The sequence below is a fragment of the Poecilia mexicana genome, unplaced genomic scaffold (assembly GCF_051168715.1).
Source record: "Poecilia mexicana isolate PSO_F unplaced genomic scaffold, ASM5116871v1 scaffold_18, whole genome shotgun sequence".
In the NCBI taxonomy this organism is placed as follows: domain Eukaryota; kingdom Metazoa; phylum Chordata; class Actinopteri; order Cyprinodontiformes; family Poeciliidae; genus Poecilia; species Poecilia mexicana.
Genome location: NW_028263387.1, coordinates 17,707,881 through 17,734,984, shown reverse-complemented (window position 1 = coordinate 17,734,984; position 27,104 = coordinate 17,707,881). Strand labels below are relative to the sequence as shown.

The 27,104-nt window shown below is 40.2% G+C and overlaps 1 protein-coding gene and 1 non-coding gene across 2 annotated transcripts; both read right to left on the bottom strand.

Moving 5' to 3' along the window:
* Positions 1 to 1,987: 1,987 nt before the first annotated feature.
* Positions 1,988 to 25,494, bottom strand: spag17 (sperm associated antigen 17). Its single transcript, XM_088016039.1, is given in 48 exon segments — positions 1,988 to 2,045; positions 2,132 to 2,250; positions 2,355 to 2,504; positions 2,631 to 2,691; positions 2,810 to 2,988; positions 3,718 to 3,854; positions 4,092 to 4,156; positions 4,233 to 4,263; positions 4,365 to 4,557; positions 5,365 to 5,458; positions 8,676 to 8,726; positions 8,803 to 8,990; positions 9,145 to 9,258; positions 9,347 to 9,523; positions 9,598 to 9,728; positions 9,836 to 9,966; positions 10,178 to 10,308; positions 10,522 to 10,695; positions 10,777 to 11,048; positions 11,138 to 11,255; positions 12,306 to 12,460; positions 12,538 to 12,631; positions 12,809 to 12,966; positions 13,376 to 13,502; positions 13,616 to 13,728; positions 13,878 to 13,973; positions 14,599 to 14,739; positions 14,854 to 14,968; positions 15,046 to 15,339; positions 16,480 to 16,544; positions 17,140 to 17,249; positions 17,474 to 17,628; positions 17,858 to 17,974; positions 18,077 to 18,114; positions 18,188 to 18,376; positions 18,476 to 18,626; positions 18,826 to 18,927; positions 20,958 to 21,161; positions 21,290 to 21,411; positions 21,530 to 21,608; positions 22,327 to 22,464; positions 22,585 to 22,745; positions 22,834 to 23,037; positions 23,386 to 23,575; positions 23,721 to 23,849; positions 24,073 to 24,132; positions 24,693 to 24,836; positions 25,396 to 25,494. Coding segments are annotated over 48 exon segments (6,324 nt in total).
* Positions 20,818 to 20,888, bottom strand: trnag-gcc (transfer RNA glycine (anticodon GCC)). The gene has a single exon. It is a non-coding gene; the product is annotated as a tRNA-Gly (tRNA).
* Positions 25,495 to 27,104: the final 1,610 nt, after the last annotated feature.

Here is a 27,104-nt window from a genome sequence, read left to right as displayed (position 1 = left end):
GAGCACCGAAACGAGTTGTGGCACGTGAGGGCGCGTGACCGGCAGCGCAGGAGAGTGAACGCACACGAGCGGAAGCGGAAAATTTTACCCGTCGTTTGACCTGTTAGAGGGGGAAACACGGGAGAAACGACCAAGTGACGACAAATATTAAACTTTGTTTATCGTACACCATTTGTTGGGTCGTCTTTGACGTCACACCCCAACAGTCCCACCTCAATTTTGTGCACCAGAGAGCAGAGTATTACGTTCAGCAGTTAATTTAAATGGTAAGAAACCATCTCCTACATCTCATGAAATCACAGTCCTAGAGTTAATACATTTCACATGGTCGCAGCAGGTGCAACACAAAAACGAAAAAAAAAAAAAAGAATTTATTCTCCAAGGCAATTTGTAAAGCACATTTAATACAGTATAATCGAAAGGAACACAAATAAAATAGGATAAAGGCACATTGGAAGAACAAAATACACGATCTAAATCCTCATGGCTCATAACCGACAGCTGACATCTTGATTCTCCATATCTTGAAGACTTTTGTCCTTCATCCAAGAAGCAAAGCAATTTGTGTAGCACATTTTCAGCAACAATGCAAATCGAAGTGATCCACATCACATGGCAATATCAGTGTGTAATAATGCAGTAGTAAATGACAGCTTGTCCCCATCAGTGGATTTCAGATGTATAGTATCACAATTATATTGGTATCATCTTTTGTCTGTTGGACGGACTACAAGTGCCCTAAATAATGCACAGAATGTCTATATGTAGTGGCTGGTGTGTAAAGACATACAGAAAGTTATGGAGACATTGTAAAAAATAAAAAGGATCAGAAAAATGGGAGGTAATCATAAATCAGTATCACAATTTTCAGCAACAATATTGCAATGAAATACTTTCCTGATATTGTCCAGCTCTTATACATACATATAATTGGACAACTGGAATGGTGAACTTGTTTGATTCTCCAACTGTGGGAAGAAAACCATTCGCTTTTAATGTTTTACTCCACCAAAGAGCTTTTTTCACAGCATAATACCTGACTACATTATGTGAAAATGGCTTCATAACCAGGCTGTGTGTGTGTCTACATTCACCAGTTCAAAACCAGGAGTTAGTTCATTTCTGAAGTGACTTTAGGAGTGAGTCTGCAATGCTTTTGGCTTCTGTGGGGAGTTTCCAGGCCAAAACAGGAGTCTTGAAAAGAGAGTTGCATTTTGGAGTCACTGCATGCTTTCAAAGGAACGGCTGTTGATTCGTATCAGTTTGATGGTTAATATCTATCTATCTATCTAGATCGACTGTTCCTATCTATCTGTACAGAATAGATATCTAGCTATCTAGACAGATACATAGCCACACAGGGACATGCTCTAAAAGGAAACAAATGCAGCCTCAAGGGCAGCCCAGTATAACACTTTCATTCTATTGGATGGAATGTTGCCAGGCAACGGTACTTTGGTTTTGAGAGAGGGCAGAAAATGATTTGGAAGCAAGCAGACAGGTTTGCAAGTGGAGATTTGATCCGAACAGAAAATTTTCAGTGCGAGGAGAAAGGTTTGAGAGAACACAGAATATTTGAAAGAGAGCAAAAGTTTTGAGTAGAAAGACAAAGTCCTGCTTTCAGACTGAAAATGTAAGCACAAGTATTAAAAGTTTTGAGAACAAAATGCATGAAATCCTGCATTCAGAGTGAAAATGTGTGCTCTTCGATTATGCCAGAAAAATTCCCCCCAAAGTTCCAGTTTGATTTTCCACTTAAACTGGATAATATTTCTGTTCGACGGCTGCATGGTAGCACTGTTGCCTGGCAGTAAGAATCCTGCTGATAATTTGCATGATCTCCCTGAGCATGCGTGGGTTCTCTCCAGGTACTCCAGTTTCTTCCCACTCTATCTAGGATCAAATGAAGCTGAATAAGAAGCTGCCAGCAATGAGAAAAATCTGCGAAGTCACCACTATTTTTTGTTGAGCACTATATTTTCAAAGTTCAATCCACACTGGAATTAGCCTCAAACACACTGAAGTCCATGTGCTGCCAGTGTGGCCTGAAATAAACAACAAAAAAAAGACTTTTAATAGTTAACGCCCTTTAATATCTCAGAGATAAGGTGATTTTTAAAATGTTTTTCACCTGAGAATAGATCGGGGGGCTTAAGGCTCATCCATGTGATTTCCTGGCCAGCTGTGAGAGCAGATGGACTCTGCCTCCACCTGTCTGCACGCACACATGCACTTCTCCACAAAAAATCTCTCAGTAAGGATGAGTGAAGCTATGTAAGGAATGTTTTTTTTGTTAATATCACCTGAATATATACTGTTAAAATTCCCTTCTTAACAACTTGTTTACGCTGGACGCTCCAAAGGATATCAGCAGTGACAGGCAGGTAGAGGATGTCAGTTTCAGTGAAGATGGTTATGTCTTCGGAGAGGTACTTCTTCGGCTCGGTTCCGTCACACATGGAAAACAGCTGGACCTGCAGTTCCGCCTGCAGACCTGACGGCACCTGCAAAGTGATTGAACTGATTTAGTTTGAAAGGAACCTGGAATTACATCATCAAATCATGCTGAAAAAGTTGGAGTGGACTTTTAAGCTGTTGTACAGACAATTGATTTTCAGGTAGAAACCTACAGGTCCAGGGTGGTAAATGACTCTGAGGCCTGTGGATGGAGGAGGCTGCTTTACAGTGAACCTGATAGTAGCAGATTGGAAAAATGAATGCATACAGAATATTATTCCTTTGGAAAATGAAGCTGCACCAAAATCTGCATCTGCCCGCTTGGGTCCCTTGTTTTTGTTTTCTGGTGTACCTGGATGGGTCGACACCCAAATTCTTCATTGCCACGGTAATGGTGGCGTAGGTGCCCTCTTGCTGCGTACCAAAGTCAACGCGTGATGGGTTGAGCAGGAAGCCCCTCAACTCAGCGCCGGGATCGGTCAGGGTAGCTATCCGACAATGCCTCCTCACAGGTTCTTCCACCTTCAGGAACTGGAACAGAAAGAAAGTAACGTAGACAGAAAACAGAAGTCTGGTATCTATCACTTTTCCCCTATTGAAGGGGAAATATAATGTATTTTCCAGAAATATAGTGGCATTTTATAGCACAATCAAATCACTATGCAACATTCAGTTATAAAGATGCTATTTACATAAATTATAACTTAAAATAATTTTGACTTGAAATTAGACCTCTGTCTCTTTAAAACGTCCTGCTCTTTCTGAAACTCCACCTTCAGGAAGTCATTACAACAGTGCTCTTCCTTTAACCCTTTAACAACGTTTTTATCAACGTTGCACTGAGAAGTAGCTCGCATAATGAGCTCAGCAAATGCACAGTTCCACCCAGTGTTGACTAATTGCTCCTGGCTAGTCTGAAGGAGCTGAGTTGGGGAGTTGCAGGGCAGGACTGCTCTGTGAGATGGAAACTCTGCAGCTCTGAAACTGAAGAAACTGCAAGAGGAGAGGGATCCTGGTACCCCCAACCATCCTGCACAGCTGAATGGTTGCCACAGGAGAATAAAGGATTTCTAAAACATGCATGAAAGAATCAAGTTAACACACCACCAGAATTGCCAGAGGAGTGCAGTGACGACTTGTTCAGGAGGTACAAAAAGAAAGACAGACAGGCTGCATAAAAGACAGGTAGAAAAAAAAAAAAGAAAGTAGTGCTGGTCTAAAACAACAAAGGATCTGAAGGAATATCTTGTGAATATTTACATGTTTGTTTGGCTCGCTGCAGGGTTTGGAGTCGCGGAAGTAGCCGGGCAGTCTGACCTTCGCGCTTCTGGGTTGTCCCATCACATCCACCTGGACTGACTTAAAGTGCCTGGATGAGCTCTTCAGACTGCTTTCACCTATTATTAATCAAACACAAAGAAAACAAATTCTGACTGCAACATATGAGGCCTCGACTTCACAGAACATGCTTTCAGAAAAGAGTTTGATGCATTCTTTATCTTGATGTAGTGAAGAAAACAGAGTTTTTAACAAATATTTTTCTGCATTTAATTTATATAATTTTCTTCTAGTTAAAATGAAGAGGTAATGTGTTATTATGGACTCATCAGACTATGAAACAGTAGGGAACAAACCAGGAGAGTGTTTGGGGAGGTCTGAGTGTCTCCTTTCAGACATACTCTCACTTTCTTCTGCTCGACTAAAAACAGAAAACAACCGTTATGACGCTGTGTGGTTTTAAACATGAAGCAAATAAAACATAAGCTCTGCTCTACCTTTCTGACGGAGACAGTGTTAGGTTAAAAGCTGCAGAAACAAAAATAACTTTAAAATAGTACATAACAAATATTTTACTACAGATCCACTAAAACAAGTAATATCTGCTCAGAACATGATAAATAACTCACTGCTCTGAGTTGAAGCATCTTTCATATCAGTCTTAGCTCTGTCCACACCGGTACTTTTCTCAACTCTGTCCATGCTGGTACTTTTCTCAACTCTGTCCATGCTGGTACTTTTCTCAACTCTGTCCACCTTGGTAGGCAGTGGAAGATCCTGTGATGTACTCTTTATGTTGGGTCTTTGGCATTGTAGCAGATTCTGGAAAAACAGGCAGTTGTTCAAGTTCCCTTTGCCATTAATAAGGTAATTTTAATAGAATAGTAACTACAACTGGTTTGTGGAATCTGAACTGTGCAATGAGCAGACCACATTAAATTTGGATTAAAAAAACCCTCAATGAAAAATCTTTACCCCAAGTTAGATTTCTAATGTGCGGTTTGAGGCTTTTTAGCAACACTAGGCAATCAATGAACGTGAATGAGTAACTCTAGTATTAAGTAATATTTAAAATTGTAAAAATTGTAAACTTTGTGCATTTATTTCAATAATAAAACTTTGACTCAAAGGATTGCTTCATATTACAAAAAAACATAAATAATGATGAATAATCATAAATAATTTATTCATAATTAATATTTGTGGCAAGATGAAAACCGAGGGTAGTTCAAAAATATGTAACTGGTTTCATATTGCGAAAAAGGGGCTTGGAGTTCATGGGACTGCACACCAAATAAATTTACCTGTATTTAAAACACTAATGATGAAAAAACATAACTTGACTTAAATTTAAAGTCTTGTTTGAGAAACAGCAGGGTCAAAAAATAATCTACATACTAATATTGAACAGTGTTTCATTCCTTGATTGCATTGGAGCTCCAACTACCATCATACCTACATTTACACTCATGGTGCAATGTTTAAATTAATATTCTCTAATAATCTAACATCTTATTGACGGGGAAAACAAAAGTAATAATTATTTTGTACAATTAGATGTAAATTCAGGTACAACGCGGTTAAACATGTGTATATGAATGTACTGTATAGTAATAAGACATATTGTACTTGGTAAATTTGAAAGTTTTCTGGATGGAAATAAGGAACAGAACTCTTCTTCCTCAGAGCCTCTTTGCAAGTCCTCTCTTCACTCATCTCCTGTCTGAAATACATAATCAAGCAGAAAATATTAAACATAAATAAACTGCCCTGTCAGTCACATACGATTTATATAATGCTAGTTCAATAATTTCCTGCTTTCATTCATTTTAGCCTGGAGATGGTGGGACTGAAACAGCTCTATTTGAATGAATAACAGCATACAGGAAATTACACAGTAGAAAATTTTGTGCCTGCATTTCTGTATGTGATGACTTTCCACAGATATTCTGACCATGTATTAAAGAATGCAGATCATAAAGAACTTAAATGCTGCAAACAGTAGAGCTGTGAAAAAAAACAAGAGAACAATGTCTTCCAGCAACAGAACGTATAGATCTTGAAAGTATAAAACAAATGAATCACAGACATTTCATTGTATTTAAAAGCAAAAAAGACATTTCAAAAAAGATTCTTTTGAGACACAATGACCTCCAGTATTTAGATAATACATCACAAATTTAACAACAACAACAGAGCAGAAAGACTGATTGACTGGCAGGTCAACCACTATGAACATATAACCAAATCAACAATAGTTTACATCAAGGCAAAAATTCAGAACTAAATCAAACTGGTAACCTGTGGCAAAACAATGGCCTGAATTTATGGAGATTCTTATTTAGGACCAACATTTTACCAATAAATGTAATCTTTTAAAGACAGGATATGTCATAATCTGGGAACACCCAAATCTGTATTTAATTACCGTAATTTATTTAACTGGGTTTGAGTCACAGAACGCAATGAAGATTTGATTCAAATGTATGCCTTACAGAAAACGTCCCAAGAGAAAAAGACTACATAGACTATAGGACAATTAAATAGTCCTCCCACCACCAAATCTAAGACTTTTGACTAACATATTTAAGTCCAAATTATGGTCTAATGCAGTGGTTCCCAAACTTTTTCTTCTGCGCCCCCCCAGTGGTTTCCAAACATTTTCTGCCCCCCCCCTATGGATTACAAATGGCTGTCTGGTTGAAACAACACGTGCTTGTGTGTGTGTGTGTGGTGGGGGGGGGCATAGACTTCTTTGGGGGCAAAATGAATGTACGTAGCTGAAAATAGACACCAACATCGGTAGCCTACAAGGTACTTGTTAAGCTTAAGGTTCTGTATTGATATTAGCTATTTAGCTAACATTGATATTTAGCTAACATTACCTGCATCCACCAGTTTTACTCAACTCAGTCGGTTAGTTTGGAGGGAAAAACTGAAAAGTTCTTTGCGTTTTGCTGGTTTGCTGCCGTGATTCACAGCAGCAGCAGGTCTCCTTCACAGGTGTAAACCCAGCGCGAGCGTTGTAGCGCTCATGTTGCGTTTAAAGGCGGCTCGGAAAAACAGGTTACAACATGTTAACAACGGATTAAACAGTTTTAACTGCTGATAAAAGTGACAGAGGACACAAATATGGGAAGTGTTGAAGCCTCTACTGTATCAAATTGACATAGGAATAACAGAGAGTTGGCCATTCTAAGGTAAAAACCCAGCGCATACAGTGTTCATGTTTTGTTTTTGTTTTTTCATTCAGAGGGCTTCCCGCGCCCTTCCTGCAACGACACGGCGCCTTCCCCCCCCCCCCCACCCCCAGGGGGCGCGCCCCACAGTTTGGGAACCTCTGGTTTAATGAATTTAAGACATTTTAAGGCCTTAATTACAGACACATTACAGACACCCTGTAAATATAGCAAAGGTTTCCATAGAAAGATTTACCCAATTCCTTCTTGTTGCCAATTCCTTCTTGTTGCCAAAAATAGACAACAAAATCTGTTCAAGAACATGGGGTTTTATAGTATTCAACAATTACTGATGGACAGATATGGGACATGAGATTAAGGTAACCCTAATTTAGAGCCTTTGCTCTTTTTTCTAAAACAAAAAGCAGAAACCTAAGGTGGAAAATCTGCTGAATAGTTGGCAACGGATGAAAATGGACGGTTGGAGTGAGTGAGTGCTCTGCGCTGTTGGGCTATCAACTGTGCATACATCTAAATCGGAATATTAGTTCAATTACTATTCAAAGGGGTTGCGGAACTAAAGCAAAGAACAGAAAGACGACAGGAAAACCGGATATAGAGGCGCCAAGTTCAAGCAAAGAAAGTGCTAGAAGATGATGCTAATGCTAAAGGCAAAGAACATGGCTGCGACTCGACAGACGCCGCAAAAAGCGGAAATATTGTTCACTCGCATTAAAACCGAACCCCAACGCACCATGTAGGTCGATACTGATCAACTTTCCCCAAGATAAAGGAAATGATTCTCAAACAGGCAAGAGAAAATTCTAGTAGGCGAAAATCGCCCGACGTGATACTCCGACGCAAAGCGTAGAAACGGGCGAAGGCGGTCCTAAAATAGGACGGTGTGGGTTTCCAGACGTCTCTTACTCGGATGCTGTTAGGAGAGTTTTACAACAGCGCAGGTGGATGAACGCAGCAGGTGTTTCTCTGTCCCGACACGGCGAGGAAGAAGACGCCGGTGCCAAACCGGCTCCGATTGGTCTGGCTCGAACGTTGTCATGGCAACGCGTCCAACGCCGCGGAGAGACTCAAGTTGCCCAGGAGATTCAACTCAAGGCCCTACTTAAAATTACTATAGAGTAAAAAGATTCAGATTGGAAGTATGAACACTGTATGTATAAGATTATGTTAGATTTAATATCGCTTCACTGTCAGCATCTGAATACATAGCCACAAAACCTTCAATTACTTCCTGTCGTCTTCGTCTTTTCCGCCAGTAGTAACATTTGGTGTCGAACACGACTCGTGAGATGTGGAAAAAGTGAAATTTTTATTGCAATAACTTATTTTTATTTATTTTTAATTGGCGTTTCCAGTACTTGGTGAAAAAACTTCTGACAACAATAAGAAAAGCAGTAATTTGGAAAAGGCTCAAACCTGAACCACCCACGCACAATCAGTAGGACTGATATTGTTCAATAAATATTTCTAATGGAAAAAATTACACTCACCTTAAGACTGAAGGAAAAAACACTCAAGAAAAATGGGGCAAATGGATTAGCTATAAAAAGACTGTATATGGACATTGGATACACTGAATTTTGTTAAATCAGATGCCTCCTGCTGTTCATGTGTGTATATAGTTTTATTTCTAGACCCAGTTATTGAGGTGCTTGTAAGGCTATGTGTTTTTGTAAAGTAAGTAAAAAAATAAAGATTTGCCACATTTATAAATAAAATAGTGTCTACATCTCCGTTTACCTGTGCAGCTCATGTCTTTCAGTCCATCTCGACTCTTTTCTAGCAGTAGAACTGGAAAACAGAGAGGAGGCTTAAAATAATTATGGCTTCATGTGGGAGTTAGCCACTCGTTAAAACGCATACGTACAGCTGTGATTTATCCAAGGTGTCATCAGCACCCAAGTTGTCAGTTTCTTCTGAAAGAATTGACTGCTCAGCTGATGCTTTGACTCCCTGACTGTACATACTGGCATAGTCCGCTGCAGCTGATTTAGGTTTCACATCTGAGCTCCTGGAATCAGAACCGTGACTCTCATCGTCCAACTCTGCAAAAGACTACAAAGGGAATTCCCTGTGGCTTTTTAACACTGCATGAAAAATAAATGTGGACTTGTTTTAGAAGTCCAAATTTAAAGGAAGAGATTGTCTGTATTTCTGCAGAATACACTCAAACTGTAGGTTTGGTTGAGCTCTGTGTGTGTTTTGGTACCAGAATGAGACTGAGGAGATCTGTGGCTTGAGCAGTCTCCTCATCACTGCGAAGCTCTTTCACTTTCATCTGCTCTGCCAGCACCTCTCTCTTTATCAGCCTCTCGATGTAGCCCTGCATTCACATTTTACTGCACGTTTGTTATCTCTCCAAAAGTTTCAGGCAAAGGAAGCAGGATTATTTTTGCAGCGACTTTGTGAACCTTCAGCCGTGAATCTACAGCATCTCTGAACACTGAGGTGAAGGGTCGGTGCTGGGAGAGTTCCCTGATCTCCAGGACTCTCGGGCAGCTCCAGACACGCTGCCGCGCTAAAGAACTGGCACATCGCTCCTTCTGAGACAGAGCAACGCTGGTACCAGAACCAAGCGGAGGGCTGACCTGGGAGAGAGAGAAACCCAGATGGATTGTGCATTTGATCGTGGCCTTGTACGATGTGTTTAGATATACGTTACCTCTGCAGTGTGGAACTCATCGGAGCGGTTCCTGAGGTTTGGAGGGGTGATGTCAGGGTTTTGTTTCTTTAGCACCCATTTGGACCAGACGCTCTGGTGGCCTGGCTTCAGGATGGTGATGCCAAACTCGTCTGGAACACACGATGAAGCAAACACTCTACACGGGGAGCTAATTTTACTTGCTTGTTGTGAAATGCAGGCAGGGTCTTGAGTGATTACTGCATTTTTAAATGCGCACCCAGTCTGTCTGGCAGAGGCTCCTTGAGCAGTGCGATGGTGGGGTCAGAGTACGCCTCTTGGAGCAGCTCCTCCACAGTGTGAGAGTTCAGCAGTTCAGTGCCTGAACCGTCTTCATATACCAGAAAAATCCTGTAGCAAAAAAAAAAAAAAAAAAAAAAAAAAAAACATGAAAAAAACGTATATATATGTGTGGTGCTTGGGTGAAGCGTGCAACCCATAAACAAAGGTCTTAATCCTCAGTGCGGCCATCACGGGTTTGAGTCCTGGCCCAAAGGACAGCAGTGTTTTCAGGGTTAGAGAAGTTGAATAGAACAATCATGAAGCGTGTGTTGGTGGCTACCTGGGACAACGATCTTTGTGTTTCACATCAAGCGTGGCCCTTGATTTGTCTGTCTCCTCTTCTTCCTCTTGTGTAGGAGTTTCTGGAGCGGGACTAGTAGTTAGCAGCAAAGTCTGTCCATATTCTACCACCTAAAACACAGATTGATATCATCTAAACTATTTGTCGTAATGCAAAAGACATTGATTTGCTCTTTTTGATGAGTGTCATGTTTTAGAGACAGAAGACCTAAAAATATGTCCCGTTTTAACTTGTTCTTGCATCTTTTTCCACAGTCTTGACAACATGACAATTAGGACGTTGAATTTCCTTGACAACACAGACTAATTATTTCTGAACCGGACCTGGAAGTGGTTTCCGTTCTTGTCTGAAACATCACACACCACTTCGTCTGTGTGACTCATGGTGTAAACTCCTGGTCGGATGGAGGGGGAGGAAGCATTTGGCTCCAGGTCAGAGGTGTAAACACATTTCCCATCAGTTTGGATGTGCAGAAACCCGTCTCTAGACGGGAACACCTACGACACAGAAACGACGTCTAGGAATGGCGAATGAAAGAATCTGCACACACAAGCCGAAGCGTAAACAGTGAGCCAGACCTCGTACTCCGCTTGGTTGTTCCCAGTGATGATGGTTCCATCGGCTAGAAACACGTGAGCTGCGTGGCGTTTCGGGTACATCACTACCGATGCGCAGCCCTCCTTCTCCACAATCACCACCCGCTCTCTGGTCGAGTCTTTTTCTTCCTCACTCTTACCGTTTGAAACCGTTTCGTTCAATTCGTGGGTTTCCGAGGTTTCGCTCATCCCTTCTCCTTTGTCACAAACATCTTCATGCTCCTCTGGTTTGGTCACACAATTGGGCGCCTCCTCTGGAAAAAGCAGCAGAGACTGCCGTGTTTGTGACATCACAGTGTGAATAAACTGGGTGGTGTCAGACTGCTAAATGTGTGTGTTTTACCGTTAGGTGGTGTGACTAGAAGGAGGGTGGTGATCCTTGTCCCGTCTGCATGATCAGCAATAACAGATCCATCTGGGCTCTTCACTGTAACCACCAGATCTTCCCGGGTCAGCATCACCTGACAACAGCAGGCGTAGCGAGGAGTTTTAATGAATTAAAAGCTCAGTTCATGGCATCATTTCTTGTGTTAATGAACAGGTGGTTTATAAATTTAGATTTGTAAGTCATAAATGATTAATTTTTATTTCTAAGCATCCTAAAATGGTCCAGATAACCTTCAGAAGGGTTTTCAAACTTCCTCTAAACACATTAAAGGTTTGTTTTGGGTTTTTTTTAGATACTCGATAAGAAAACCACAAGAAACTGATTCATGACGATCACTTTTATACATACTCACCAAGCACTTTATTAGGTCCACCTGTTCAACTGCATATTCATGCAAACAGAGGATCATTTCCATGACTGCATGCACACCTACATATGCAAATATGCATTTCTATATCTCTATGTGGAGAATTCAACTTTCTAAAATTCAAACGGAGCCTCAGAATGAGAACAAAGTGGACTGAAGTGAGTCTAAAGTGACAGAGGCATAAAGCAGAACAGGTAGACACGTTCAAGGTGTGCAGGATAGCATTTCTGAATGCAAAATACTGTGAACCATGAAGCAGATAAGCTACAGATGAGCAGCAGAAGACTGGTGTTACTCCCGAATGGTAAGAAAATGAAACTGAGGCTTTAATTCAGACCGGCTCACCGAGATTAGATAAAAACAGGAAAAAAAAACCCCATCTGATTAATGCAGAAGGTATACCTAATGATGGTGATGTTACATGTGACTCTCTGAGAGTCAGATGCCGATATATTGATGGCTTAAAATTTTTACAGTGGACTTAGTGGATTTCTAATATTACAGAGTCAATGTAGTAAAATTACAGAAGCCTAACATTGAAACTTTAAATAGTCGTCTTGTGGTAATAAATGCCTGTACATGAAAGCTCTGTTTTTCATCTCACAAAGTAAAAATGAAGTAAAAAAAAGTTACTCCTTAACATCAATTTTTTTGGACGATAATGGAATAATTTACTTGTTATGGTAAGAAAACCACACTGATAATATTTCTTCTGCTTAAAACTGAAGCCTGGTATCTTGATCTGAAGTAACTCGCCTCCTGGGTGACGGGGTCTGTGGCCAAGAAGGTGCACAGAGAGGTTGTGGGTACGACGCTGTATGTTGGCCCAGTGGTCCAAATCCGATCTCCAGTTGAAGTGGTCGTCTGCCACGACCGTTTCTGACGCTCATTTTCCTTCTCTGAGGTCTCCTCTGATCACAAACAAAAAACAAGTTGGACAAAGTTTCCTTTGTAACTGCTGCTAAAGCTTATCATGAAGAAGTCCAACCTGTCCGCTCATCCTCAGACACCGGACCTGGAGCTGGAGCTGAACCTGGACCTGGACCTGGGCTGAAACTGACCGATCCATCTGCAAACAGCAACTACAACACGGACAGAAGCAGATTAGGATTTATGTTTATGTCATCACCTGGTGGTGATCTAATATCAATCTGAAGAAAAAAAAGAGAGACTTAACGTCTCTTCAAGCTTTGACAACATGCAGACGACCATCTTTCTTACACCGGATTGAAGACCTGGCAGCATCACTGTGTGCGTACCTCTGCGGCGCCGTCTCTCAGGTAACGAATCACGACTCCCTGGCTGGTAATGATGCGACGCAGTTCCTGAGAAAGGGATTTGTCCGGCAGATCCTTCCCGGGTTTACAGTGGAAGGGAAAGCTTTGCCTGATCAAAACGCCATATTCAGGCGACTCTCCTGCACACAGAGAAGTTGCAGGAAGAACCTTCATTTGGTAAATATTAACCTTCCAGAAACAACTTAACAGAAACAGTTTTATACACACAGGCATACTCTTATTTAATAATCAGGGAACTTTTGAAAGCTGTTGTTTGCACTAGATTATTTAAGAGTGATCAACACAAATTGATGTCAGATATAAACACATTTTTAAACATCTGTCATATAAAATACAAAATATAATACAATAGAATTTGCGGTTGTAAAGTAGCAAAATGATGGAAAAACTTCAATGGGTGTGAATATTTTTTGCAACAAAAAAAAAAAAGGTTTTCTTCCAAAGTAAGAAATGAGAGGCGTTGAAACTGAGGGGCGGCTGATTGAGCAGCTTGCGAGTTGCCGTAGTTTCCCTCCGGCTCAGACTGACCTTGTGAGTTGTCAAGCTGAAACTGCAGCAGCAGGCCGTTGGGAACAGACAGGCTGAGGCTGTTGAACGGAGGCGGCGGCTGAGGCGGCGGCTGAGGCGACGGCTCAGAGGGCTGCTCTGCACACTCCTTAAAACATACCAGCAATTTGGTTAATGAGCCACTGCAAAACATCTCAGAGTTTAATATCAAAGCTTTTACATTTTGTATCAGTGTTTAGTGATCGGGACGGGAAGTCTGACCTGACTGGACGGCCTCGGCGTCATGGTGCCAGAGTTGGGAGAAGGCAAAGCGACGGGTTCTTCTGGGGAGGCTTTTGGGATTTCCTCCTTGGTCGCCTCCTCCTCAAGACTCTCTAAAACTCACAATAAATACGATTTTCTGTTTCGCACGAAAAAATTACATAGTCCATGATAAATATTTAGAGCACCAATTTGGAACAGTTCAGGTGTTTCCAACTCAAACCAGAGAATATGTTATTATCCGGGTTATTATGTAATAAACCTTTGTATTGTCCTGTTGCGCCGTAGAAACTGTATGAGAGGTGGATTTGATTGCGAAGGACTGCTGAGAAGGAACACAGCTTCACTGCTTCTGGCTCTAAAACTGAGACACAATAACAGACGGGGTTTTCATTAATATTAATACAAATACATTAAGGCACCAACAGATCCAAAGGGCATAGACTTTTTAACCCTTCCAGATCAAACAGGTCCGCGACGATTCAGCCAAATTTGCAGTACCGTATGTCCGCCACACTTTGCGCTATTTGAAAAATTCCAACAGTTTCTGAAAGGGGAGACGTTGCGCTTCCTAACCAATATCGAGTTATGATGGTAATTTCACCCCAGCCATAGCAGGAAGTGAAATTAATCTGAGGGGCGCTCTCCTAATGGACGGTAAATTGTGAAAATAACTTGCTAGATATTGAAACTTCCAGTTGTTATGGATAAATGGGCAAGTATATATTTACTCACAGTACATTTAAAGACCTGCGTACAATTAAAATAAGCAAAAATATTCAAAAAGTTAGGTCTTATAGGGTTAATGATGAACTATAATAGTTATTTTTCTGAGGTGGAATAATTATATAACAGATAACCATTCAACCTTATAAAGAGAGTGATTCAAATAAATCAATTAATCATCAACCAACCTAGTAAAACAACAAAGTCATGAAGATATTGAGTTTACGTAAACTTCTGATGAGATGCTATCCAATCACCTTTCACTCCGTCCTTTTGCTCTGTGTTCTTTTTGTCCTGTGGCTCGCTGGGAGGTTTCAGGTGTTTGGTAACAACGTGGTTGACGTGCGTGTAGAAATGGTGTCCGTCCTTCCTCAACGCTACTTTCATCAGGGAAGAACCTGGAGATGGAACATAGTTTACTTCAGGTCAGGGCCGAGGAACAACCAAATACACTTTAAACAAGCAAACGTGTTAGAAACTCTCAGTCACAGATTGATTTTAACCATCTATACCTTCGACAAAGTTCACGTTCTCCACAGTGACGCGTCCTCCATCTGAGGTGTAGATTTGCTGGGCACATCCCGACACCTGGATCAGCTGTCCGTCCATGGTGTAGCCAATGAATCTCTACGGCAACAACAATAAATAAACACCTACTTATCAGCTGGAGGAGGACAGAGTGCCTTCCTGTTTAATGATTTCTATTTTTCTGTGTGTTTCTTCACATTGTCAGGTTCCGCTGCCTTCTTCAGGGAGGCCGTTTCAGAATCAGCAGATGCTATGGAAACGGCAGATTCGACGGGGGTCTTGGCTGAGTTGGCTCTTTTATCCGCTTTGCCCTTCTTGTCACCAGCCGAAGCGCCGCCTTTCTTGTCAGACGATTTGTTATCGTCTGATTTATTTTTGCCTTTCCCCTTAGCGTCCTTCCCCTTAGTGTCCTTCTTTAATTTTTTGTCCAGCTCCTCTCTCTTCAGCCGGTCCTGCTCCAGTTTCCAGGCCTGTCAGGCAACACGAACCATAACTTCAAAGGAGAAGTGAAGCATCTGCTTGGGAATGTGAAATAGAGCCACGTCTATTTTTAACTAAAATAAATAATTTGGAGACTGGTATGTCAATGAAGGAGAAGGTATTACAGTTTACACGATATTCTTTGCAGATGAAACGTTTTATAAAACAGCTTCAGTACCTTGTAAAAGTACTGATACCTGATTACCACAAACTACAATGTACTTCACCTAAAATATCCAGCACACCAATCACCTTCTGGCATCAAAATAGATGGTAATGATGATTATATAGGCTCTGTGAATGTTTTCATGTAGTTGTGTGGACATTTTCAGCACCCACTCAATGGAAAAACATCAGGGGTGAGATTTTTTTAGGTTATTGTTAGATATAAACTCAAGTGGTTAGGTTTAAGGGAAATACTTTGGTTGAGATTTAGAAATTAATGAAAGTAAATGTTCACACAAGTATAGTGAGACACGACTATACGTGTGAGAAAGAGTGAATTTGTCACCTGAAAGTGAAAAGCTGTTAGGATGATGAGAGTATAAAGCCTCCCTGAACTTCTGAAATATGGTGATGGCAGAATCATGCTGCGGGTTTGCTTTTCATCAGTGCAGAGAGGGAAGTTGGTCAGAGAGAAAGGCTCTGAAAAACTTGCAGCTAAAAGTTGGTTCTTAGTTAAAAGAACTCCACACCTTTCATAAAACACTTCTACTTCACAAATAACTTAGAATAAAATATAGTTTGCCATTTCAATTAAAAAATTAGAAAAAATTTAATGGTTGTGAATACTTTTGCAAGGCAAAGTATAACCCAGCAGCAATTCTTCATTTACACCGTTTTATATCAGACCAGCTCCCCTTCCTGTATTCCTCACCAGAAATTGTTCTTTTACACTAAACTCCATTTTAAACCCCGTAGATCAGACAACTGGGATTTAATTATGGAAGCTGATACATGCTGCTGTGCTGCTAAGGGCGACCGTGTTTGTGGGACATTAGAGTCGCATAATGAAAAGATGTCCTGGTAATGATGAACTGGCTTTGCACTGCAGGCTCTGGTTAATTACACGCTATTGAATAATTGTGTGGCCCGTGTGTGAGTTCAGTGTTGGGTTTGAGGAAACCGACTTTGAGGGACTCCTTTCTGATGACAGGTTCCTGAGCTTCTTCCGCCACTGCGGGGCATTCGAGGTCTACAAGGAATAAAACAAATGCAGGTTTTATACCGCATTTATGCTGAGGTTATGCACTATATCCCTCAAAACATAACTTCATATTTTTATCTCCCATGGCAAACGGATTAAAAAGTATAGTAAAAATAATAAAAATACTCATCTATTCTGCCTGTTTACAACCAAATAAATTGTTGCAATTCCTAAACTAAAACCCAGGACTAGAAATTTTTAATTTAATTGAAGATTTTCTGACTTTCAGGTAAAAAAGTCGAATCTTTAGGTTCTTTAATTACAATATTTGTACAGAAGATGTTTTTTCTACAATATATGAAGAAACGTTTTGGCCAAATACGCTACAATAAACATTAAATTAAGCAAATTATAAATGAATAACAAACATGACAATTGAAATAAATCAATACAGAAAAGGAAAATATTTTAAATATATGACAATATAATTTTATCCTGGCACAAACTGTCAGTAGAAATCGGTTTGTGCGAGCTTTTGCTCCATAAAATTTGCACTAAGTTAAATGTTTTGCCACTCGTGGTAGCAAAGTGTGTGTGCACATTTACTTATTCAACACAGACTTTTCTGAAACCAACACATTACCTTTTGGAGTCTCAGGAGGCATCTGGCTTTTCATCAGCATTTCCTCCCTCTTCACCTCTTCCTCCTTTGTCCAGTTGTAGATTTTATCAGCAACGTGCTCCAGATATTTTCTACGGTAAACATCAGGGGAATCATATTTACCTGCAGATCTGGAGGAATGTCAGCTTCACCTGACATAGCCGCTACAATTTTTTATTTCCAAACTGAACACTTTTGCATACTCAATTCCTAGCAATTTGATCACACTCTGTTCCTTTGATTGGTAAGTAGTCATTTCCAATTCCACTGAGTATGAAACAACGAAACGGCGTCCGGTGAGGGAGGAAGTGCTGACCTGAACTTGACATCAGTGTGGAGGGCCTCGTCCCAGAAATGTTTGGACAGACCGTGAGAATTCATAGGATTGTGGCAAAAAACATACAAGATGTTTGCGTAGCTTCCTCTGAAGATGTCCATGCAACAATATTCCTCTGAGGCCTTTTGCAGAACCTAAACAAGAGAACGTGCAAAGCTCCAATCCAGTTTCTTTTATAAGAACAATTCAGAAAACTACACAAATTTAGAGAGAAAACGGATAATCCACGGAGTTAAAAGCAGGTTTTTAAACAACGATTACCTGGATTCTCCGTTTGTGCTTCACTGATTTTCATGAAATCGGCGAAGCAGAAACAGAGATGTTATATACTGTTGTAATTAGAGAGTCATAAATAAAAAACACCTGTGGAAAAACAGTGGCGCTGTGATGTTCTGTATAGTACCAGTCAAACAGACATCTTTGTCTCCAACTCTGGATTTCACATAAATCCAGCTGGCTGCAGATTTCCCCATTCAGGTGCTAGAGAAAGAAGAATACCGGCAAGTAAACCAAGGTCACTCTTTAAATTAATATTTCCTTTTCAAAATTGATGCGGCAGCAGAAATAATGTGTAAACAATACCTCTGAGTTCGCAGGGTCTTCAGTGAGAAATGTCGGCTCTGTAGAGAAGTGACAGTATGAGGTACGCAGGTGACATCTGGCGTCTCTGAGCGGTTTAACATGCTTACATACCTACAGTCCGTGGGGTTTGAAGCTTCTGTTTAGCAAATAACAAAGGATTTCCCCAGGGGATAACAGTCTGTGTCTGCTGTGTTTCATCATCGTTGGGTAAAATACCCAGCTGGTCCACCGTGGTCAGTGGCATAGCCTCAAACACGCTCTGATCAAACAGCCGCTCCACCTCGGGCCAGGCCATGCCCTCTATAGGAGATTATTACGTTAAGAAACTGTGAGACATGTAGAGGAAACAGGGAAGAGAGATAGCAAATTGGCAGCAGGTTTGGTGAGCTCTGTTCTGACCATCTGTGCAGTAGTGCTGCAGCTGTTGTTTCATTCCCCTCCAGCAGGTGTCGCCGTTTCTCTGTTCAGCGACGGACTGAATGAGCTCCAAGACTGGACTGGACTTCAAAATGGATGTTTCTACCTGAGCTGGATTAAAACCCTTAACCACCTGCATGGGTCACACACATGTAGATGAACACACAGCTAGCACATCGCTCTAAGTTGTAGAGTAGATTATTTATATTAGCACGCATTTTAGTGGTGAGTAAGGAGCTGATAACTGACTCAAAGGACAAAATCTTACATAAAAAAATCAGGTGTACAAACACTTCAAACATGGAATTAACAGTTTGAGAATAAACCCTCACGGTGACGTTCTGTAATCGTATTCCCCTCTCGTCGTGGTATCTGAGAAGCACAGGGTCGCCAGGCCTCTGAGCATGCTCTGCCCCATAATTCCTCATCAGTCTCTAACGTAGAAGACATAAGCAGAAAGTAGAGATGTTAGAAAGCTCTGTGTTCATGCAGTGCATCACAGAAGAACATACAAGAACACTCCCTTTAAGTTTAACAGTTTCATGTATTTTAAGCATCTTGTTTTGTTTTTGGGGTGGTTGTGCACTCTTCTCTAACTTTTACACTTTGTTTGACAAAGAATTAAAGAGTGGAATTGGTTGGTGTGTGGTTTAACCCTGAATTGACAGAGGGGGCATCCATCATAAACCCTTAAACTGGAAAGCATTGTGCAGTTCCTGGTTTCACAGTATAACAAAGCTTTGATGGATTACGGTTTCAAAGCTGCTAAAATAAGCACTGCCAGTCAGCTGGCTGAAAGAAGACATGTAAATCTTTCTCTCTTTTACAAGGAAGCTAACCTGGGCATTTTAGCCAATTTTAGCATACAAACTAATGCTTGCATACTTAATGGAGTAGGACAACGTTATTAAAATACAAGTGATAGTCCACATGCAACTGGCAGCATTTTAGCAAACTTTAGCATACTGAATAGAGTGAGTGAATGTTAGCCAACAGGAAAGTAATACCTCGTCCTATTGAGAGGATTTCAGCTAACTCTAGAATAGAATCAAGCTAATTTTAGCGCATGCACTGTTTGATCACTGAAGTTGACTAACATGTTCATGTTAGTCAACTTTCTCATGATAGCCCACATAACAATGGCAGCATTTCAGCTAACATTAGTATTTTAGCTCATTTTGATATGAAAGCAAAGCTTAACAGACTAAAGTCACTGTTATCCAACATGCTAGTAGCACATGGTCAGTAGCCCATGTGCTACTGACCATATTTTAGTTAAACTAATTTCAGTTTTATGCTTGTTTTCACACTAGATGGAATATGTTGCTTGATGTCAAAATGCTAGTGATAGCCATGCTAATGTTAGCATTTTAGCTAAAATTTTAATTTTAGCTAATTTTGATATAAAAGCTGAACTTGTATTTGATAGAATAAGTCAATATTAACTTGATGGTGATTGCCCAAAGAGCTTTTTGGCTAACCTGGCCATTTTAGCCAATTTTAGTTTACAAACTAATGTTTGCTTAGTAAACAGTGTAGGATATTAGTCAGCATGCTAGTGATAGCCCACATGCTATTGACAGCATTTTAGCAAACTGCTAGCATGCTCAAGAGAGTGAGTCAATATTTGTTTACATGCTAGTGATAGCCTATAGTAGCCTATAGTAGCATTTAAGCTAATTTTAGCTTTTTAGCTAATTTAGATATAAAAACTAAACTTTACATACTGAATGTCTTAAGGCTGTGTTAGTGAACATGCTGGGGATAGCTCACAAGTTATGGACAGCATTTTAGCTAACCTTAGCATTTCAGCTAATTTCAGTTAAAAAGTTAGTGCTAAAAATAGTCTAAATGCTACATAAAGCATTTTAACTAACTTTAGTATTTGATGACCTCCCTATTCTCAAATCTCTGTTGTTCTGGAATCAGCTCTGCAGCTGATCAGAACTCAACCCATAAACTCCTCCTTTCGTTTTTCACCCTTTTAAACTGCTAATTAGTCTAATGTTCTTTCTTTTAAAATGGTGCAGTCAGCTTTGACTGATTTGTGAGAACACTTAATAAAAAGAAAGAAAATTTATGTTCAGGCAAGGTTTGAAGTGGCTTCACGCTTCAAGATGAAAAACACAGGAAAGAAAGAAGCCGAGTCTGCTCATAGAAGAGTACGATCCTCCCCCGATCATGACGTCAGAGCGGGCGTAATCTGTGTATGCTGCTACAGCGGCATACAAAAAGCAGAACAACATTGGCTGCTCTTAGAGTCGGTCCTGCCCACTGAAATATGAGACGCCTGCTCTAAAGACCACCCTTTAAAAAGCATTTGCTGCATTGGCCGGGAATCGAACCCGGGCCTCCCGCGTGGCAGGCGAGAATTCTACCACTGAACCACCAATGCTGCAGATGATGAAGCTTCATCTATGTGGAGATTTCAATGTACTGATGTGTGTGTTTGGTGTCGCCATACCGCCTTGTCCTCTTCCTTTTCCACAGTAGTGAGGACCTCATTTAACAAATGATTTTTCTCTTCTTCTGTGTTCAGCAGAGGCAGGAAGCTTTGGAGCATATAGCTAACCAGATCACAGTCTAACCAGCGAGGGGTGCCAGCTTTGTCCTCTTCCTCAACAATGGGAAACATAGGGAGCACAGGCACCTCTGAGGAAACCACCACCTGAACAGAAATGTATGTGCAAGAAAAACTGTTTATGCCACAATAAATAAAGAGGAAACCAGGAAATCTTTCATGTTAAAAAAATTTAACATTTAACCTAGAAATGTAGGGAGATGTTGCACACCTACCTGCTCTAGCATACAGTGCAATATCAGGGGTACAGAGCAGGCTTCAGGGGGAACCATGTCCAACATTTTGCTATAGTAACACATGTCCACGTTCACAGATACAGTTATAGATGGCTTGATTTCTGTACACAGAGGAGACAGATTCTAGAAAAAGAAGACCTTACCAGCAGGGTATGTAAAAAAGTAAGCAAGGATATGAATGAAAAGTGGACAGATAAGTTAGGAATAGAGAGGTTTAACCTGAAGGTAGTAAGCTAGATGCTTTGGTTGGCTTCTTTTTAGAGCGAGGCATCTGCTGAGCAACGGGCTCAACAGGTACCTGGAAACACACAAGGTGAAGCTTTAATTAACTAGAAACAGAAAACAGACTAACTCGATTCAGCAGAGGGCGTAGGAAGATATAAATTTAACAGGAGGCAATCAAGTCATGCACCATCCACAGTGGTATACTGCCAACAGCCCATGAATGCAGAAGCAGATTGCTCTGTGGCTTTGCTACTAAGGCAGATCAATAAGAAATCATCTGCAGAACGCAGCGGGATCTCCTGCACCCGTAAATAATGTACAGTTCTCCATATGCAGCACAGAGCAGAGTGGCGCAGCGGAAGCGTGCTGGGCCCATAACCCAGAGGTCGATGGATCGAAACCATCCTCTGCTAACAGCATTTTAGGGGCTCTAATCTTAAAATGTTTCATCAATGTTTGGATTAAATCAGACTCAAGCTACAGGAAAGCAGAGTGTTATTTTTATCTTAAATCCTAAATTAATAGTATATGTCAATAAAAAAGCAGGTTGGTCAATTGTAAAAACAAAGACATGCTCAGGACTGTGATATAGTGTACAGAATAGGATAACACACAGATTTTTGTGTACATAATGTGTGCATCTTTCAATCAGATTGTGGTTGAAATCAAACTTCTTTTCATGTGTGCCAGTGATCATTTTACATTTGGAACATCGAAACGTGTTCTGGTAAACAGAAATCGATCAGAATATTCTGAAAAAGACAGTTCTGTATGCTAGCTTTTAGTTTTACCTCTACATCCTCGGTTACAGCTGTGGGTACAGGGATGAGCCGAACATTGTCTCTGTAGTGCAGATGCTGCCGGCGCCACTGCAGACAGTCATAGATGAGCCTGGCAACATCATCAAACATCCGGTTTCCCAACTCCAGCTGAACGCAAAAGACCGACACACAACATTAAGCAGCTGTAAACATTTGCAGGGAGGGACAAAAAAGTCTTAAAATACGTAAAAGCCGTAATAACAACAAAAATGCTCAGACTCTGCTCACCAGAGAGTTAGGGTCTGGTACTTCGAACGGGAGTGTGAGATCTGGGACGATGTAGCTCAGCTGAATCACGTCGTGGAGCTTAGAGTCTGGCGGGCCGCTGTCTAAAACCGACCTCAGGCGAGTCCAGAACAGCTTGAGCTTCCTGGTACTTTCTGGAACCTCTGAACACCAGAGAAAGCAGAAACATTTGGTGAATATTGGAATACGTTATACTAGATTCATATTTCTGGTGTGTAGGAGACTTTCAACCTGCAGGCACAACTGGAGAGCTCTGCTCCGCTTCCTCCTGAACGATCAGCTGTACTGGTTCTGGAGAGATTTCTTTGTGCTTGGAGCACAACTTGATGACATTGGCAACATGAACACCGATGGTATTAAGTACTCCTATCAGGTCTGGCTGGTGGAAGCCGACTATCAGAATATAGTGTTGGGGACCATCCTCTGGCTCATCATCTGAGGGAAAAACAGTAAGAGACAAGTTAGGAAATTACGTCAGGACTCCAAATAGTACAATTCATCTCGAATCAATTAAAAACTAAAGAGCTAAAGGAATAAAAGGCCTCGAATGCCAGTTTGATTTTGCCCTTTGGGCATCAGTAAACCTTCCATGTTGCCCTCTTGGTGACTCTTGTTCTTAAGAGCTGAAAAGGTTTTCTCAAAGGGCTCACCAAATTTCAGACTTTTTAAGTGTGTCTAGACACACTGTGATCACTAGAATAATATGCTACAGAAAAAAATGAAATAAGAAATAAACTCACATCTAGATAAATGGCTAGAGTTCCTGACAGGATTTTTCTTTACCTATATATACAGGCGTCTCAGGCTCGCCTCTGCGTTTGAGCTTGGTTTTCTTGTCCTTGGAGCTGTCTCCACCAGGAGTCTGGCCCTTTCCTGGGGCCTGACCCTTTCCCTTTTTCTCTTTTTTGTCCTTTTGTTTGCCCTTGCCATCAGATTGAGGCTGAGTCTTTTCTTTCTGTTCCTCACTTTTCAGCTGAAATTGACAAAAAAAAAACATTAAAACTAACCATTGGTAGACAATGTGAGCTCTAAAGTAATTCAGTGCAGTTAAATCCCACTCCTGGTGAACAAACTAAAGAATTGCAAAACAGAGGGAGATTTTCTGGCGAAGCATTTACCCGCTCAACTTCCCGTCTCTTCTGATCACAGGTTTTGACCTCCAGCAGCTGGAATTTCACTAATTTTGCCACCAGGTCGACGGGAATCTCCTCTCCGGCATCCAGCAACGTCTTAGCATGCTCAGTAGACTAATTCATGTACCCAAGCACGCATCACACAAATATTTTTAGAAAAGAAAACTTAATGAGTTTAGACATCTTGGTCTGCAACATGTAAAAATTAAAAGTCCGTCCACCAGCCCAAATATTACAACCAAGCAGTTCTTTACGATCATAATGTTTCACATCACATCATGGTGATTTGATATATTGTGCAGCTATTAAACTAAAGCGTCCAGCATCCCAAACCTACCTCATAAAACAAGGGAAGAGGGTCTGTTTTTTTTGCTTTGGGATTCCCCAGCTTATTGATCTGTGAGGAGAATGATCAATCAGAAACAGCAACAATGCAATAAATGCCATCTACAAACTTAAATTTGCAGGGTTTTTTGCTCTGGTCAGGTGAGAGTAAAATTTAACTTTTCAGCACCAAATACTATAGGAGGATTTCCCCCAATATATTATAAGCCTGGCGGGCCACCAGGCTTTACTTGTGCCCCCACCAGGCTAAGCATTGCTTATATATTTAGGTCTTTTTAAAATGTTAGCATTTTTTCAGATTTTATAGTTGGTGTTCAGGTATTAATCTTACAGTTTTTTAGTAACACATAATTATCAAGTGATATTTTCAAATTTCCTGTCAACTTTAAACATTTTTTAACTCAAAAACCTGACGGGTCGCACCCAACCACTGGGCTTAGCAGGTTTTCTGGGGGAAACCTTGATAAAGTGTATTTTAGGTCCATGCTGAAATTTCCGTTTAGCCAAATATGCCTAACATTTTTCTGAGAAATTATTTCATAAACAGCGGAGACCTCAAACATATGGCTTTCACTTTTTTCAGGTCAAATAAATAAGAAGAGCAACACCTACCTTTTCAACTGTGCTGTCCCACGATATGAGGGAGAAAAGTTTGCGCTGTGGACTTTCAAAACTCAAAACCAGAGACTTGATGAGTTCTTCCTCTTCTTCTGGGCCATCTCCAACAACGAGAGACACACAGGCAAGCCAAGTGTCCTGTGGAGGTCATGACACCGGGATAAACCGCTTAATTGAAGAACCGCCATTGCTGCTAATTAGACTAGCATGTGATTTAAGTAATGTTTCCGTCATAATACATAAAATATATTACTTTAGGCGCACTAAGTAGCAAAGAAACTCAAAACGTCTTTAAATTGAAAACAAAAAAGCAACAAGATAAAAATGACAATTTCGACTGGCTACAGTAAGTTTGGCTGTAGAAATTTTTCTGACGAACGTCAACTTCTTTTTTATGGCGGTTGGGAAACAGCGTTTAGATGTGCATTATCGTCATCTAGTGGAATGGAGTGTAATATCACACAGACTTATAACAAACAAACAAATAAATAAATACATAAAAGAAACTTCCGGTTGTCGGTCACCTTTCAAAGTAAAAGCTTAAAAGTAAGTCTCAATAAATTCGACAGTTGATGTCGAATTTATTGACATATGGGTTTTATGCCACCTCAAAGATGGTGGCATAGTTCTATCTAAACATGGTGATGGTGATATACAAGTATCAAGAACACAAAGATGAGTAGGCGAAATGACAAACCTCAAACTGCGCTTTGACGAGATCAGCCTCCCAGTTCTTATTAAAAGGTTGAACAGGGCTACTTTTCTTACCAGAGCCTTTTTTACCTGCCGGTGGCATTTCTGAAAACGTATGGGTATAAAATTAACAAAACAACGCCAAAAACCAGGTTTAAGAAGTTAAAACTATGAAGTTTTCATGTAGAATGTTTGTGTTGTCCTTAGCAACCAGGTCACCGTTAAGCACAGTTCTTAAAGGAGCCGCACCTCATTTAATAGTACCGTGAAAGCTTTACTTTCAAGCTAAATTATGGAAAAGTAAGGAAACTACATTATTAGTAGTTTGCTCTGTTAGACCCTTCTAAGTTAAATAATGTTATAATTTCTGCTTTTCTGCACTGACCATTCTTGCTCTCTAATATTACACATATAGCGTCAAGATTGTTGTCTAAAATTTGGTTATGAAATGTAGTATCACCTACCTACTAATTATACTTAAGTAACAGTAGCACTACTTCCACATATTTTTATTCAAGTAAAAGTAAAAAGCAGACGTTCAAGAGACAAGGCTACGTAAGTACTGAGTAACTCATCATTTATGTCTGAATTAACACTTTACAATGATGGCAACAGACAAGCAAATCATAAAAGCTAAAGTCTGGAGCAACTTCTGGTTTTATAGACCGAAATAATAAATTTATATAAATAACATAACTACAAAATAACAACTATTAACCAGAAGGCACGCTTTTCATAATAACAACAAAACTTGTGTATAAAGCTTAAGTATAAACAAGATAGATGGCTGTGTCTGGTGTAATTTTGGTTAAAGCATATCATAACTCGGAAGAGTTGCGATATTTCATAATAAAGTTAATCAAGTGAAAATAAAAATTATGGTGGTGTAAAAAAATCAAGTGAAAGTAAAAAGTATGGCGAAGTAAAACTACTTATAAAAGTAATTTATATCTATATTTTAAAATATATACAATCATTAATTTGAACTCTAATCACTGTGATTTATTCCAAATTTTAATTCCTAAATGTTTTACTTAATGTTGTCCACAAGATGGCAGTTGCAGGCATACCTAATGTGCCCAGTGTTATTCAACTGTTATTTGGCCCAGTTTCTAGAGCTGGAGGCTGAACAGTATGAAGTCTAGAAATGTTCTGATAACGATTTTTTAAACGTAGTTATCATGAGCGATACAAATAGTAGCTTGACTTTTTATTTGGGCTCAGGTTTTATGTCTTATCAGTATCAGGTGTGTAAAATCTAAAAACTCCAGCATACACACAGGTACTGTAAATGCTCATTATGTAAGTAAATGTAAGTTGTAATTAATATTCTGACACATATTTTGCTTGATATCTGTGTGAGAACCAATGACAGTGGGTATTTTAAGAATACAAACTCAGGGCACACACACTGTGATATCTAAAAAACAAAGATATTGTTCCATCTGATGAGTCAATGAGGTTAATTATATCTAATACAGCTGTGAAATGCTGTAATAGAAATAAAGCTGCATGTGCACTTTTTTATTTAAATAAAGAGAACATTTTGAATGGTAATTAAACTCATCATCAAGTGGAATACAATTAAAGACACTTCACTGAATTTATGATAACGGAGAGTGAAGCATTTCAGGCCACTTTGCTGCACCCACACACTATAAACAGTCATTAAAAGGAGTCACAGTACTTTTGAAATGGTGTTGTAGCACTTCT